The following is a 16,064-nucleotide window of genomic DNA, read 5'->3' on the forward strand; positions in this document are numbered from 1 at the left end:
TAGTGCGGGCTCATGCCATTCCCAGGGTTGTGATCTCGGACAGGGGTTCCCAATTCCTATCCCATTTATGGAAGGCATTTATGGAAGGACTAGGTGTAGAGACTCGGTACTCCACTAGCTTTCATCCAGAAACAGACGGACAAACAGAGAGGGTGAACCAAGAATTAAAGCAGTACTTTAGATTGTACTTACTTGACCAAGAAGGGGACTGGCCAGAATATATGTGGGCAGCTGAATTCGCATATAATAATGCAAAAAATGTCTCCACTGGTTTCTCACCTTTTGTATTTAAATTATGGGAGACATCCTAATTCCTCTATAAGTAATAGAGAAATCTCGGTCCCACCAGTCCAAGACATGGTTAAAGATTTAACGAACGTCCATCAGGCAGCTACAGAAAACATGGTTAGAGCTAAGGAGAATTATAAGAAATATGCAGATAAAAAGAGAAGATAAGGTCCAACTTTACAAATTGGTGATAAAGTATGGCTAAACACCAAAAATCTTAGGTTAAAAGGAGTTCTCAAATTTCAACCTAAGCCCTTATCAGATCGAAAAGATAGTTAACCCTGTAACTTATCGATTGAGATTACCCAAAAGAATGAAGATCCACCCAGTTTTTCATGTCTCTCTATTAAAGAAAACCTCACCAGACTTAAGAGTGAAACTTCCTCCTAAAACAGTGCAATTGGAATCTGGAGAAGAATTTGAAGTTAAAAAAATAATAGATTCTACAAAACGTAAAGGAAAAACCTATTACCTAATTGATTGGAAAGGTTATGGTCCTGAGGAGAGATCCTGGGAATTAAGTTCTGATGTACACGCTCCCCGTTTGGTGAAGGCCTTCCACCAAACATTCTCAAGAAAACCCCGGCCGGAAGAGCCTCCCTTATGAGGGGGTACTGTCAGGACCCCAAAAGATCTGAATATTTCTGTCTGTTCCACACATCAGGAACAGACAATTTTAAACTCACAAAGTCAAAACCATTACCTGAAAAGAAGCTTGGAAACTTTACAACTCCAAGATGACTGTGCAGTTCTAGTCTTTGTTTCCATCTCGCAGAGTTCGATTTCAAGCACTCATGATAAAACGCTGATGCCCTTCACCTGTGTTTCCTGACTGAAGCGGACACTCTTTCATACTCCCTTTGTTTGTTTAGTTAGTTAGTTAGGTTTTCATTGGTACCGTCAGTATCTCGACTTTGGTGTACCTTAAGATTATTTCCCAGGGAAGAAAGCTGTCAAGCCAGCGCTTTTCAACCAGTTCCAATATCGCCGAAGCGGTGTTCTGTTTGAAGGCATGCGCAGATGAATCCAGTGAGAGAGACTATCTATTGAGTCTGCACCTAGAACTCAAGAACACTACCTCGTCGAGGCAACGCGTTGGATTTCGAGCCTGTTCTCGAATAGCTCGGAAGCCAGTAAGAAACACTACCTCTTGTGTCTGCGCCTTGAACTCAAAACACTACCTCGTCAAGACACCAGTGTTTGAGTTCGAGCTTGTGACTAGATAGCGCGGCAACCATTTCAGTGAGAGATTACATCGAAGTGCTGTCACAGAGCTAAGTACAATTTGGCATTATAAATAAATGTAAATAATTAACGGATACAATTATCAGATATAGATTATTAAAACAGTAATTAGAGGTTACTAATACTTACTAAGACAATCTCCATTGCTGCATCTATACCTGAAAAGACAAAAGAAAAATGAAGATTGAGACGAATGTTGAATAATAATAGTAGGTATGTGCTAGACAATCCTACAGAAATAAGATATAGATAGTGTAGTAAGAAAAATACATAATAGACATTACTTCACTAATATTTCCATTTCCTTGATTAATCATAGAAATTCTTCGTGAAAGATAGAACAAGTTATTTCTTAAATTGCAGTCTCTTTGTCTTCTTTAATATTTTATCCTCTCCCCCTTCCCCCTTTGGGAGATTCTTTTAGACACAGTTGTATTGTGCTAAGAAACCTCCTGGACGCGGCATTGGGAAAAGGCATCTCTGCTTCCGCGCAAGTACTGGATACGTCACTGACACAAAGTTATTAAGAAAACAAAAACATCCTTTTTACTGGAAACTCTGACCTAAGCATAACCACATAGATGCTATCACAGACTGTGCAATGTTTATATATTCTCTTACAAAAGAACAATTAACATGAAGTTTTGGTTGCTATACACAACCCAAAATCCTCTGAAGTTAACCTATTATGATTAGGTGAGCAAACCATATGTTCCAACCTAAATGCAGTACTCATAACCTCACCGATGATGTGGATGAGACCACTAGTGATATTACATATCATGCTAACAATTACATTGCCCTCGATACAGTATAATTTCTTCATTTGGATATGTGTTGTTACGTAATAATGTTCTTTCTTATGAGGTAATGAACATTGAATCGGAAGTGTAAGTAGAGCAGAGAGAAAAGTATTGTATGAGAGTTAAAACGTAAACCAAACTTTTTTTACCCACCTTTATTTTTGCCCCTCACATAGATCTAACCTTAACATACAGAAAGGTAATTAGATAAGCTATTTGATTGAACATTTTTTGCAGATTCATCAAATGTTGTAAAAGTTAGAAGCAAAGTGTGAGACTTAACCATATAGTTAACTGAAAAATCGCTATCACTGACTGTAAAAAAACACAAACTGAAGTTAGAGTTCTGAAAAAGAAAACGGTTAGCTAAAGAAACCATAACTAGCTCTCTATCCATGAAAACTATCAAGTCACTCCCCAAATAGACTGCTAATGTATTCACACATGAAAACGTGTGATAGATGGCCTCACAAATGACATAGATGATGTCAGTGGTGGCATTAGATATCACCTTACCATTGACATTATTAATGGTATCATTATGGATACAGTAGCATGTCTTAGTTTGGGTATGTGTTTTAATGATGAGTTGTTAAGTTCTGTTATTTATTATTATGAATACTGTGAGGACACTAGCAGACCATTTGAGGGCGAGCTTTAACATTTTCATGGCGGAGGCGCGGGTTATGGTTTATGTACATACCCATAACTGATCAGGTTCAGGGATTTATTTTTTAACTATAATTTCACTTTAAGTGTCTTTTTTAAAGTAATTACTGATATTTCTTTACATTTATATAGGTATTATTGTGTTATGTGCAGTAGAAGCCATAATTCACCACCTGCAAATATTTTAATTGTGAATTTATTTTATACACTATATAAGAAGAGGGGGGATGCAGGGAGCAATTGAGAGGTCCAGTAACTCGTGCTCCCAGGTAGATACTATTAATCAAACAGGAGTTACTGTTCCTATTGGAAAGGAAGAGTAAAATAAGAGTAACTTAAGTTGTTCCACTACTCAGTGGGGGACAGTGTGTTCTTATCATGATGCCCTCACACACCCCAAAGTAAGTCATGCTTCATCATTGGGTTGATGGTCCTCATTGGGCCGGCGCTATAATGCCCTACGTGTCCCCCGAAGGGTCACTTTTTCGGAGATCTGTTGATAAAGCCTTGTGGGTGCGTGGGGGTAAGTGGCAGTGAAGTCCTAAATGGGAGATCTAAAAAAATTACTGGAGGGGGTAGAAGATATTCAATAAGGAAGTGATCCCTCTATCATTGTTAAAAATGCAAAAGATGTGGTGCTGCTGTGAGGGGTATTATGTCCCTCTGTAGCTAGTTGTATAGTGTATCCTTAATGGATATACTTTAGTATATCCATAGGGATATACTATACAACTAGCTACAACCCAAAAAATATAAGCAGGGTAGAAGCCAGCCTGGACATTTTCAAAAGAACTGGTCTCCTGCAGATATTTACACTGTATTTTTGTACATGTTGTTTAACGATTTAGCGCAACGAGGAAGTAATGAAATTGGTCAGTAGTTGCAAGGTTAGTGACGTTTCTTTTTTTAATGATGGAAACACAACAGCTTCTTTAAAAGATCGCAGAACTATTCCTTGCTCTTGAGAAGAGCAAAGGAATGTTCAGTAATGGTATTTGAAAGCTGTTTAAAAATAAAATGGGAGCAGACGTACATAGGCGAGCGTGATTTGATTTATTGTATCTGTAGCCAAAACTAAGTTTTCCCTCAAAATCTGTTCAAAGAAAGATAACATGGTTGAATTTAAGGAGGCATTGACGGCGGTTTGATGAAAACGTCCGGTATCGATTTCCAATCGAATTTGAGAAATTGTATACACAAGATAGGCATTCAGTTGTTCTCAGAAAGACTGTATAGTAGATAATCATGATAGAATTCTAGCCACAACAGACAAATCATTAACAATACGAAAAACTTTTTTCTGTGAGCTCAATACGCACATAATATCTATTAGAATAATAAGCACATAGTGCTAAAGTTCAACTGTTCATCACACTCCAAGCCTATTTAGGTCTTACCTTAGGCATCTCATGCGCTGTCTCTTGCACGACTTTGCTTATGACTTACCATTGGTTGGCTTCATTGTCACTATCATTTACTGCCTTCTTTTTGGTCAGTTGCCTTAGACTTCTTTCCTCTTCTTGCATTTGCTCCTTCCCTGGAGCATGGACGAATTACATGTGTCCTTCCACTGTTTTTCCTCTTGTTTTTCAGCTGTCTTCCTCATGTACTTTTCCACCCTGTGTTTCTCTCACCCATAAACCATCTGCTGTCTTTATACGTGTCCCCAACCCCTCCATCCATTGTCCATCTACTTGCCCCAGTTGCTTCCTACCACCCTCCGTAGTCTGTCTGCTTGTCCCGGCCCCTCCCTCCTCCTTATGCTTGCCATGGCACGTCCTTTACACCCTCTGTTGTCTTGCTCCCAACCTCTACCTCCAATCCTCCGTTGTCCATCAGCTTGGCCTCAGCCCCTCCCGACCACCCTCTGGTGTCATGCGGTTCCACCTAACCCCTCCTTCCAGTCCTTCGTTGTTCATCTACTTGCCATAGCACGTATTGCCCCCTCCCTCCCTCCATTGCCTGTGTTTCCACTCACCCGCCCTCCCTCTGTTGTCCGTGCTGACCACAGCCGCCCTCCCTCTGTTGTACATGTTGCCCACAACCACTTTCCCGTCAGCGTCCATGATTCCCCTACCCTCCCTTCATTGTCTATGTTGACCCCCTGCCTGCCCTCCCTCCATTGTCCATGTTGGTCCCACCCGCCCTACTTTCGTTGTCGAAGATGCCCCACCTGACTTTCGTCTACTTTTCTTCTTGCCTCAAACCACGTCCTCTGTTGTCCATGTTGCCCTCAACCCATACTCGCTCTGTTGTCTGTGTTGTAATCCAGTATCCAAATTGCCCTCTTCCCACCCTCCCTCTGTTGTCCATGTTGCTGCCTCCACCCACCATAACAAAAAGAAGCACTATGATGCTGATTCTGCTAGCCTCGTCGTAGTGCTGGTTTTCCCCACACCCTCTATTGTCTGAGTTAGTAATCCATTTGGTAGTTGGAGGGGTCGTGAATGTCTACAGTCAATTGATGAAGGTCTCAATTTGGATTCCTATAGACCTTTGCATAAGAAAACTGGAATATTTATGTTTATAATAAGTTGTCTAATTGAAGGTAACTTTTACCTCTGATATACTGTAGTATTGTACTTTACTGAGCACCAACGATATATCCCTTTTGCACTTGACCCTCTATGTAACGAGGCAAAGCAGTCCAAGGTCGATTCTGGGAGGTGATGTGGGTTAGAAAATAAGAGCCCTGCAAAACACAAAATAACACTAATTAAATCAGTGCCCAAACAAGTGCTTTTACTTTAAGAAAGAAATAGTATTTTAATGTACATTAGACATACTACACATACATTTGCAAATGTACATAATAAAAGTCAGACTTCACTAGCCACTCCTGAATTAGAAATGAATATAAGAAGGACTCTAGTAAACATTTAATAAAATCTTTACAATGTAAGCCACCTTCCTATGTAATTGTCTAGAGATTACACCATGTAAAGCTCCTTCCAAGTTCCTACTGTAATTATCTTGGGGTGTTCCTATCAGTCATAAGCAATTAAACTACTTCATATCCAGGCTAACACAACTTCTAACCAATACAATGCCTATAGAAAAATAGAGATCAACAAAGGGGCTTTTTGAATTGTTTTTATTTGTGATCACATTTCCGTTGCAGACAGCTAAAGATTTCTTTAACTAGCTCAAAGAAGTCTCTGCATGGATTCTCATTCTGATAAGGTGAGACCACAATTTAAAACATGTCAACTAATGCCAAATAACGTTGTGTTAATCTTTGTGATTAAATTGTTTAATTTGGGGAAAGCACTTGCTTTTAGATGTATAGATATTCTTATAACCGCCAGGTCCTGATTTGTTTTTGAACAAAGGGGCATATTTAGAAGCCCCAACTGCCATAGGCACGTCACTTTTCTCGACGTTCCTGTGGCGAGACAGGCTTTGCCTTATTTCCAAGGCAGTGTTAAGCCAAATAACTTGGATTAACGCTGCCTTGTAAATAAGGCAGCCTTTCACGCTATACTTAGCTTGAAAGGGGTGAGCAATGGGTGTTGCGGTGGTCGTTCCGCCGCAACACCCATTGATCTTGACCCTGCCCCATATTTACAATGGTGGCGTAAATATGGGGCTGCGCCAAAATTAAGGGAAAAAAAACCTGGTCTTAGCAAGCCACAATGAGGAGAAAAGCTTTATTTCTCCTTGTTTTTGTGTTTTCTACGTGTGCTGCATTGTACAGCACCCATAAAAACAGCAAAACACCATGCATGATTGTTCATGTGCAGGAAGGGGTCTCATCCTGCACGTAAACAATAATTTTAACAAGCATTGGCATAGCAAATAGGTCTCGCCTTTGGGAACTTATAGGAGATTACAATGCAAGTGCTGAGCTGTTAGCCAATACATCAGTGGCACCTAGGCTCGACCTAAAAAGGTCTAGAAATGCCCCAGCAATTCCCAACATCTAAAGATTTCTGAGAAATGGGCTTGCAGAAGGAAAAATACAGAAGTGCTGGTTGGGATGTTATTGGGACCGGTAACAGGTCAATTTAATATAGAATAAAAAACAAGATTGGAGATTGTGATACGCAGAGGAGACAGGCAGTAAACCTCATACTATTTGGAACAAGGAAGGGCATAAGGAGGTTATGGCCAGTTCCTAGGGGTGTATCTTTTGGGGGAGGGGTGTTGGAGGTGTTACACTCCCCTTAGGAATGTATTTCCTGGCAAATAGTTGGGTACTGGTGCTTTCAGTCGGGTATGGTGAGGTGTCCCTTGGATTTCACCAGTACTTTTTACATAAGCACAGACAAAACCGCACACACACCCTGTCTCTCTCTGCTTTGAAATTCCGATATTTTTAGTTATTTTTCCAAATGTGGAGTTTTCTCTCTCCCTTTCCACTGCCCCTTTAGCCCCTGTCATTTATTTATTTATTTATGCTTTTTTATATAGCGCGGACTTTACCCGAAGGCGTCAGAGCGCTTCACATTAGGAACAGAAATGAAACATAATGGGAAACATTACAGAAGAACAGATTACAAAAGCATACGTTACTTACATAAGGTAATACTGACAATTGTGAGCAAACAAAATACATGAGGTAGTAGAAATTGTGAGCAACCAAAAATACATGAGGTAGTAAAGGTAATAGTGACAATTGTGAGCAAACAAAATACTTGAGGTAGTAAAAATTGTGAGCAACCAAAAATACATGAGGTTGTAAAGGCAATAGTGACAATTGTGAGCAAACAAAATACTTGAGGTAGTAAAAATTGTCAGCAACCAAAAATAAATGAGGTAGTCAAAAGTGCACAAGAGGAAAAGTGACAAGTGTGCAGTTATAAGAGAAAACAGAGTATAATTTGAGGTATAATACTGCAATAAGTGCTAGGCACAAGAACAAGCGTTACGTAGGCAAGGTGGCACTTGTGCAAGTATCAAAGGTAAAAACATGTGAGAGGTAGCAACCGTGCGTTACAAGGGCAAAGTGGTGTGCGCATGTTACAAAAGGGCACCGAACACAAGTATATGGAGAATACTGCAAAAAGGCAGACACTCCAACCACAGGAAAACACTGGGAAGGCACTTCCATGGTCATGGAAAGTAGAAAATATCAGTAGTGGGAAGTCTTCCTCCAAATAGCAAGAGGACGTGAATTACTTTTGGAGGAGTCTCTGGAGGAGGAGAACTTTGAGGTCCCTTTTGAAGGCCTGGGAGGAGGGGGTGGTCCGGAGCTGAGGCGGAAACGAGTTCCAGATTCTCACTGCGTTGCCTGAAAAAGATTGGGCCATTGTTCTTTCCTTCTTGAAAGTGGGAGGTTCAAGCAGTAGATTCTCCGCATTGCGTGAAGATCTAGAGCCTCCAGAGAGTTTCAGTTTATTCGCCAGGTAGCGGGTAGAGGAGGAGTGCAAGGCTTTGTGGGTGATACAAGCGGTCTTGTAGATAGCTCTAGCCTCGAAGGGAAGCCAGCGGAGGGTGGATAACATCGGTGTGATGTGATCGCTTCTTTTGGCCCCATAAATGAAACGAGCTGCTGAATGGAAGACAGACTTAAGTGGGGACAGGTGAGATTTGGGGAGGCCAGTAAGAAGAGAATTGCAGTAGTCTAGTCTGGAGAGGACCAGCGATTGCACCAGGGTTATAAGGTCCTGCTCCGGGAAGAAGCGACGGATTCCCCAAAGAAGGCGCAGTTGGTAGCGAGCAGATTTTGCAATAGAATTGATGTGGGGAGTTAGATTGAGTTTTTTGTCTAGAATGACACCAAGGGATTTTGCGCTGTCGACAATGATGGGTTTATTGTTTAGTAGATTCATCTGATCCTTCCATGATTGAACCGGGGGAGGAGAGAGTGAGGAGGAATTCAGTTTTGGAGGGATTCAGAATCAATTGATGAGTTGACATCCAGTTTTGAATGGAGTCAAGAGTAGATCTTAAGATGGAGAGATCATGAGTGGAGGCGTTGAGTGTCATCTGCATAGAGATGATAGTGGATCCCGGATTTGCTTAGGAGGTTTCCCAGTGGTTCTAAGTAGAGATTGAACAATGTGGGTGCAAGTATAGAGCCTTGGGGAACACCTTAACCCACTGCCACAGGAGAAGAAAGACTGTTCGCTATTTTGATCATTTGAGATCTGTCAGAGAGGAAGGATGCAAACCATTTAAGCACAGTGCCCTCCATGCCCATTCTCTGTTGAAGAATATTGAGGAGGGTGTTGTGATTAACAGTGTCGAAGGCTGCGGAAAGGTCAAGGAGAATTAGCAGACAGGACCCCCCTGAGTCGAGTATCCTCAGCGCATCATCAACCACTTGCAGTAGGGCTGTTTCAGTGCTGCAGTTTTGGATGAAGCCGGACTGACAATTGTCAAGAAGATCATTGTCCTTGATATGACGAGAGAGTTGTTTTGCTACACATCTTTCTGTGATCTTCGCAAGAAAGGGAAGGTTAGTGATGGGGCGGAAGTTGTTGAGGTCATTCGCATCAGCAGTGGGCTTTTTAAGCAGAGGGGTGACCTGCCCAGTTTTGAAGGAGACAGGAAGGGAGCCTTGCCAGAGGGAGAGGTTGATCAGAGTGGTCCAATAGGAGAGGGAATGGGTATAGAAGTCAAAGGCAATGGCACTGGGGATAGGGTCAAGAGAATGGTTGGAGGGCTTTGTTTCGCTTATGCACTTGAGAAGGGCATCTTCAGATATGGGATCAAAGCTCTGCCAAATGGCTAAGGATTTGCGCTCCTCTGGAGGTGTAGGATGAGCAACCTGATCCACAAGTGATTTCACCTTTCCATCGAAGAAAATAGCGAAATCCGCTGCTCTCTTTGTAGAATCCTCCACCTTGAAGGTTGGGGGAGAGCAGCTCGGAGTCTTGATGAGATCGAATAGTTTTTTGGGTCTATTTTTGGCGGAATCAAGGAGGGTTTTGAAGTGCGTCGCTTTCTCAAGGAAGATGTGCTTGTGGTATTTGGATCTTGCTGTGCAAAGCAAGGCTAAATTGTCAGTGGAAGGCAATTGCCTCCATTGCTTCTCCAGGAATCTTGGTGTATAAAAAGAGGGATCCCTGTGGAATTTTATAAGTTTGCTGATTTTATTATAGAAAAAACAAATTAGTATATACACAAACACTGTCAATTGATCACAATGAATGAACCATAGTATTTGGTAAATCAAAGTGCCCCAAGAAAGGAAATGGGAGTGGGATAGCGTGATGCTGTGAAGGAAAAGGACAGTGAGGGAATAAAGTTGGTGACAACTTATATATTTCGAAATCAATTCCAAATGACCTACAGTTTCAAGGCTTCAGGTCCCTGAGCCGAAACAAAGGATCATAACATATCCCAAATATTTTAAACAATTTCTGTTGACACAGAAGTATTCAACTTAATGTGGGCGTGTCAACTGAACAAGAAATGAAGTAGCCGTCGACGTTTCGACCCCACGCTACATTGGTAGGCGTATTTGTTGCCTTACATCGGGGTCTTCATCAGGACAGGGTAAACAAACAGGGGTGCACTACAGTATCTAAAAATGTAAAAACAATAAAGTATAAATTAAGGGGCAAACAATCAATGTCAAGTTACCGTAGTGAGCGGTAACCACATTACTATTACTGTTACCATGGCTGCTAAGAGGCCTCTAAGCAGCCATGGTAACAGTAATAGTAATGTGGTTACCGCTCAAATAACAAGGTCCAGGATTGCGCCTTTGGAGTGTGTTGATTCAGTGCAGTGTTGGATAAGATCATTTGCAGAGAGGAAGGTGGCCACTGAGTTCGCAGAGGAGTCTTGCGGTGCACCCCAGTGGAGATTGAAGTCACCCACGATGGTCTGATTGTCACTTTGAGAGTATTGTTCGCTGATGAAGTCTTTGAGATCTTCTATAAACGAAGAGCTACTACTACGAGGCGGGCGGTAAATGATATGGAATCTGAGTGGTGAACGGTGTTGCAATAGAAGCTCAAGAGAAAGGCATTCAAAGGTGTGGGAGGAGCTGATAGGAGACGCCTTAAGTTGGAGGGCGTTTCTGAAGATGACTGCAACACCTCCCCCCGTGTTTTCAGTTCTGTCATTCCTAAATATGGAATAACCTGTGGGTAATAGGAGATCAAACATAGAGTGAGAGGTATCTTTGAACCAGGTCTCTGTGAGGAAGAGCATGTCAAGTTTGTGAAGGGTGATGGTGTCGGAGATTTCAAGTTTGTGTTTTACTGCAGATCTGCAGTTGTGAATCATAAAGCGCAGCTCTGTCAAGACTGTTTTGGTGACGGGGGCACTTGGGCTCTGAAGGGTGATCGGGATATTGTACATTTGCGGGGGTGCTCGGGAGGGTTTAGGTGGACGCTTTGTTCTGACAGAGGTGATGGTCGGAATAGTGTAAACAGTGGGGTTGCTAGGGTATGCCTGTTGAAGAAGGGTGGCGTTCAAGGGCTTGTGTGAGTTAACGACGTTTGCAGACGAAAGGTTGAGCTTGGCTGTATTGGGGTGAGGGGGCGAGGTGCATCTCTGGGGAAGTTGGGAGGCAGTAGAGGTGCATGGAGGGGTGGAGATCTTAGAGAATAAAAGTGAAATGGCAGCTGTAAGCTGAGAGATGGAGGTGATCAGAGACCCAAGCGTATTTTCCAGTGAGAAAGAGGCAGAGCACGGAAGGTTGGGTGGCTCGGTTGAAATAAGGGGGGGGGGTGGAATTGGTGGTGGACGGCAGGGAGAGGTGGGGGGACAGGAGGTGTGTTGGGGGGTGGGGTTCACATAGGTGGTGAAAGGTGGAGGTTGGGAGCGGGAGTAAGTGAATTGGGGGTTAAGGGAGAGTTGCCGTTGTTGGTGTTGCAAGAGGGAGAGTAATTAAGGAGAAATTTAGAGGGAGAATGGTGCGGAACACGTCGGTAGGGAAGTAGGAGGGGGGAGGCCTGTGTGGCATCATGGGAATGTAGGAGGTTTGGGAGGAAAAGAGGTGTATTGGTTGCAGAGGTCCTGTCAGTTAGGAGAGGTAGCAGTGAGGGAACGGTCATCTGGCAGAATGAGGGGGGTTGAGAGAAAGGGAAGTTGAGGAGGGGAAGTGGTTCTGCTGGGCCCGAGGGAGGGAGATGGAAGGGGTTACTAGGAGGGGAAAGGGGGTAGTGCAGCAGTACTGGAGGAGTAGGAGGGAGGAGAGAGATGCAGTGTGAATGTGGCAAAAACGGGGTGAATGACGAGGGGATGAAGGGGTGGAGAGGAGGGATGGAAGGAGGGCTAAGGGGAGCATAGAGAAAGTTAATAGGGGGAGAGTGTTGCCCTGCTTGTCATATAATGTATTTTAACATTATATACCAGCTTGATTATTGGGAAATCTGTAGCTCCCCACTCACCACTAATCACCTCCTCCCCCATCATCTTACTGAGCAAGCTATGCCCCTGCCAGTTCTAGTCCCTCTGTCATCTGGCATATCTCAGCCGTCCTGTTATTTCCCTACATTCCTGTTGCTTGTATGTATGAACTTGTAGTTTTTGCAACAACAATAACAAATAACTATATTGATCCAGTAGCCACGAATCTTGTTTTAGGCCTACCCCTCTGTAATCATCCCCCCCCATCCATTTACAACTGTTGACAGGGTAGTGGAGGTGGATTCCACAAGGTGGCCCACCGGGAGTAGGCGCAGAGTTACACAGTGTCAGACAGGTGTGTTACATAAGACCATAAGAATCCTGAAAATCGGTGGCTGACATTATGCTCCTACCTATGAGAGCGGGCTTGTCTTTCAGTGTCCAGGTGTTGTGTTCTCCATAGAGGGCATGAGGTGTGTAACAAGGTGCCCTGCTAGATCGATAGCTCAGCTGTCTTCGAATGAGGAGGATGTGGAGTAGTATGTCTGATGACTGAGTCTGAGAGTACAGTGTATATTCCATCAGTGTTAATACTGTGGTCTAAGGATTCAGTGTGTTTGACTTGTGCCACCTGAGGGGCTATGCTGCTGTGAAATGCATGCATTTCTAAGATGTTTTTGTGTCATGATTTTTTATTGGAGTTCAAAGATAAAGGCTAACGCTTTTGTAGAGAAAAATATTAGCCTGTGATCTTTTTGTCAGCTCAGTGTGTGTTCTGCTTCTACAGGCACAAGTCAGTGAGTTTGTTGTCAGTCCGAATGATAGATCTTATGGAGGCAGCTGTAGAGGGACTAGGAGCAGAACTGCTGACTTTAGAAACAAGAGAGCAAGTTCGAGTCTCAGCCTCGCTCAACAGCCCGTGATTCTGGGCAAATGACTGTATATCCCCATTGCCAAAAAAAATGAAAACATTTGACCTTGTGTAATGCAACATGAGCTGATATAAAGCGCTCAATGCATTTGGTTTGAGCTTGCTCTATATAAATGTATTAAAATTAAAATAAGCCACCCAAGGAGTGGAATGCTTGGGCTATGCTCGATGGTAGGACGAACAGTCACCTATAAACTCCTTGTAATACAACCAAAGAAAGAGGCCATGTCTCGTGGAGGAGGTGGGGCTTTAGGTCTGGTTTGGGGGGACAGACACAAGGGTGACGGGGTGAGTAGGGGAGTGAGATAATGAATGCTGGGCGCCCATGTTACAGTGAAAGCAGGCACCTGAGTTGTTATTGAATGCTGGCGCCCATGTGATTTAGAGCAGTCAACTGGGTTAAAGAGAAAGCAAGCGTCCATGCTGTTAGTTAAAAAAACACACAAGCAGTTCCAGCTGAAGCAGCGCATGTCCTGCCTGCAGTAAGAGAAACTCAATAAAGAAATAGTGCTTACAGACTTAAGAACACGTACCGTGTAACAACCGAAGTAAAAGCGCCAGTCACCATGGGACGTTACAAATGAAGACAAGGCGGCACTAAGGAGGGACTAACAAGACTATTTACCAATCAGAAGCTAGCATTTACGAAGGACAATGACACAAGCCAAAGACAAATATAGGCGGAGAATAGGCGGGGCTTCCATTCCATACTCCAGTACAACAGGTCTCACAGAGCAGTGCATGCGCGCTGACTCTAGGCTCGACCTAAAAATGACAAGTTGCAACTTCTGTCTGTGCTGCACAAAGCAGCACACATAAAAGTTACGAATCGCTATTTAAGATTGTTTATGTGAAGGACGGGACACCTTCCTGCACATAAACAATCATTCCCACAAGGCAGGCATCCTTGCACTATAGTGCAAGGGTGCCTCCGTAGGCATTAGGCAACTGTAATTAGCGCCTGCGCCGGGGGAAACACAGGGCTGCACCATATTGCAAATACCGTGCAGCCCTGCATTTCAAAAGTGGAGGACTTGGCTTTAAGCCAAGAAGGCCTACACCGTGCTCTGTCACTTTTCTTGTAAATATGAGCCACAGACTTTATGTATTCTGAGGTTAATATTGAGTTAGCTATTATTAACATGTACTTCTGAAGAAATGTTACTGTAAGCACCCTATAAATAGCACAGTGACAAATATAAACAATGTTTTGTTTGGTGAGTGGGTTGCCTGATGAAAACTCTGTTCAAGCAATCCACATGGAGGCCCCATGAAGCAGCTCACCACCTATCTTGGCATTGAAGGTGATGGCAGGAACCATACCAGCCAGACGCATTGACTGTAATTGTAGTGGTCCTCCTCTCCATACAAATCTCACTAAATCTAGATAGTTTATGAAACAACATGACTGAAATGTTATCTTTTTTTCAGGAACGGGACAACCTGATGCTGGAGAACGCTACCCTGCACTGCACCAACTCGCAACTGGCAGCTGAGAATGCCCGACTTCAAGATTTGCTAGAAAAAACTCAGGAGACAAGCCCAATGAAAGGCCGACACCAAAACTGCACCCAGCCCAGTGTCACTTTCATCCTGGAGAGCATGGACTCCTTACATCTTCAGTGTGACTCAAAGCTGTAATGGGTGGAGAGGACCCCTATAGGAAAATGCAACTATGTTTGTCCCTTGCCTTCAGGGGGCATGGTGCTCCCGCCTTGCTCTGACTAGATGGCCACACACCAGCTGTGAGGAGGTCCTTTGACATCACTTAACTGAGTAGCCATTTAGGCTGTGAAAACAGTGTGTTATACACTGAGGGGTGAGATCTGGATTGAGGTCAGTGGAAAAATGCCCAACCACAAAGGTACTCAACAACTAGAGAAGGATGTACGATCCACGACCCACTACCTATGCTCTCCATCTAAGAGACTTTGTATCATATGTGAGCTATCCGTCGCGAGGCTCCATCCTAGATATTACCCCATGTGCAAAGGACAAGCCATGGCCATTCACCAATGGATTTTTTTTTTTAACTTCTGTAACGAGCCGTAGTGTTTGCTAAATACCAGAAAGGAAACATGCTCCAAAACGAAGCAGATCTTTCAAGAGGAAACAAAAACGTCAAAAGCGAAATTGAATTTCCAGAAATCCTGCTACTATTACTGAAATTATGGTGACATTCTAGATTGTGCAGAAATTTGAGTAAGCACACATACTCTGGAACAGCATATTCAGCGTTTACATCCTAACATTAAATGTTAACAACATAAAGGCACCTTAAGGTACAATTTGAGGGCCTGGCCAAACCACCTCTTATATTATTGAAAATTTAAATTGTGCACAGCGATTGCTTAAATGTATTTAACAGTTTATCCACGGTGAGGCACACCAAGGTCCTGCTCCGTCTGAAGGTGGAGAAACCATTAAATATAATCTCTAACTCTGTCCAAAGCAGACAGGTGGCGGCAATGGCAAATAGAAGCCTAGTGGTAGGCTAAATGCAAGCAGGGAGAGTAAAGAGGTGCTTTGGATGTATGCATATACCACACAAAATGGACCCAACCAACTTTAGGCACTGTTCAGGTACAAATGCAAAGAGATCACTGCTCACTGTTCTCTCATTTAGAACTTGGAAGTTGCAAGCGACTACCAGCTAGAAGCCATTGCTAGTAAAGGTGGCACTTCAGGTCCATGAGTAGAAGCTGCCAAGTTCCTCTATTTCCATACATGCCTTTTTATGTGAGTGAGGCAGAAGGACATTGTTTTTTTATCTCCTTGGTCGAAGTGGAAGTTTCTGCTTCCTTAATGGCAGCCTTCAGGTGCCCAGTGGATGGAAGGGCAAAGCATTATGGGCCTCATTTACAAGCCCATTGCGC

The 16,064-nt window shown here is 43.2% G+C and overlaps 1 protein-coding gene across 2 annotated transcripts in view; it reads left to right on the forward strand.

Moving 5' to 3' along the window:
• Positions 1-15,491, forward strand: part of LOC147692464 (RAS guanyl-releasing protein 4-like) — a 516,206-nt gene extending 500,715 nt beyond the window's left edge. For both annotated transcript variants that reach the window (XM_086938673.1, XM_086938674.1), the window contains one exon: positions 14,620-15,491. In XM_086938673.1, coding sequence (XP_086794799.1) covers positions 14,620-14,829 — 210 coding nt within the window. In that variant the 3' untranslated portion in view covers positions 14,830-15,491. The remainder of the gene's footprint in view (positions 1-14,619) is intronic.
• Positions 15,492-16,064: the final 573 nt, after the last annotated feature.

Source organism: Lissotriton vulgaris, chromosome 9, assembly GCF_964263255.1.
Source record: "Lissotriton vulgaris chromosome 9, aLisVul1.2, whole genome shotgun sequence".
NCBI lineage: Eukaryota > Metazoa > Chordata > Amphibia > Caudata > Salamandridae > Lissotriton > Lissotriton vulgaris.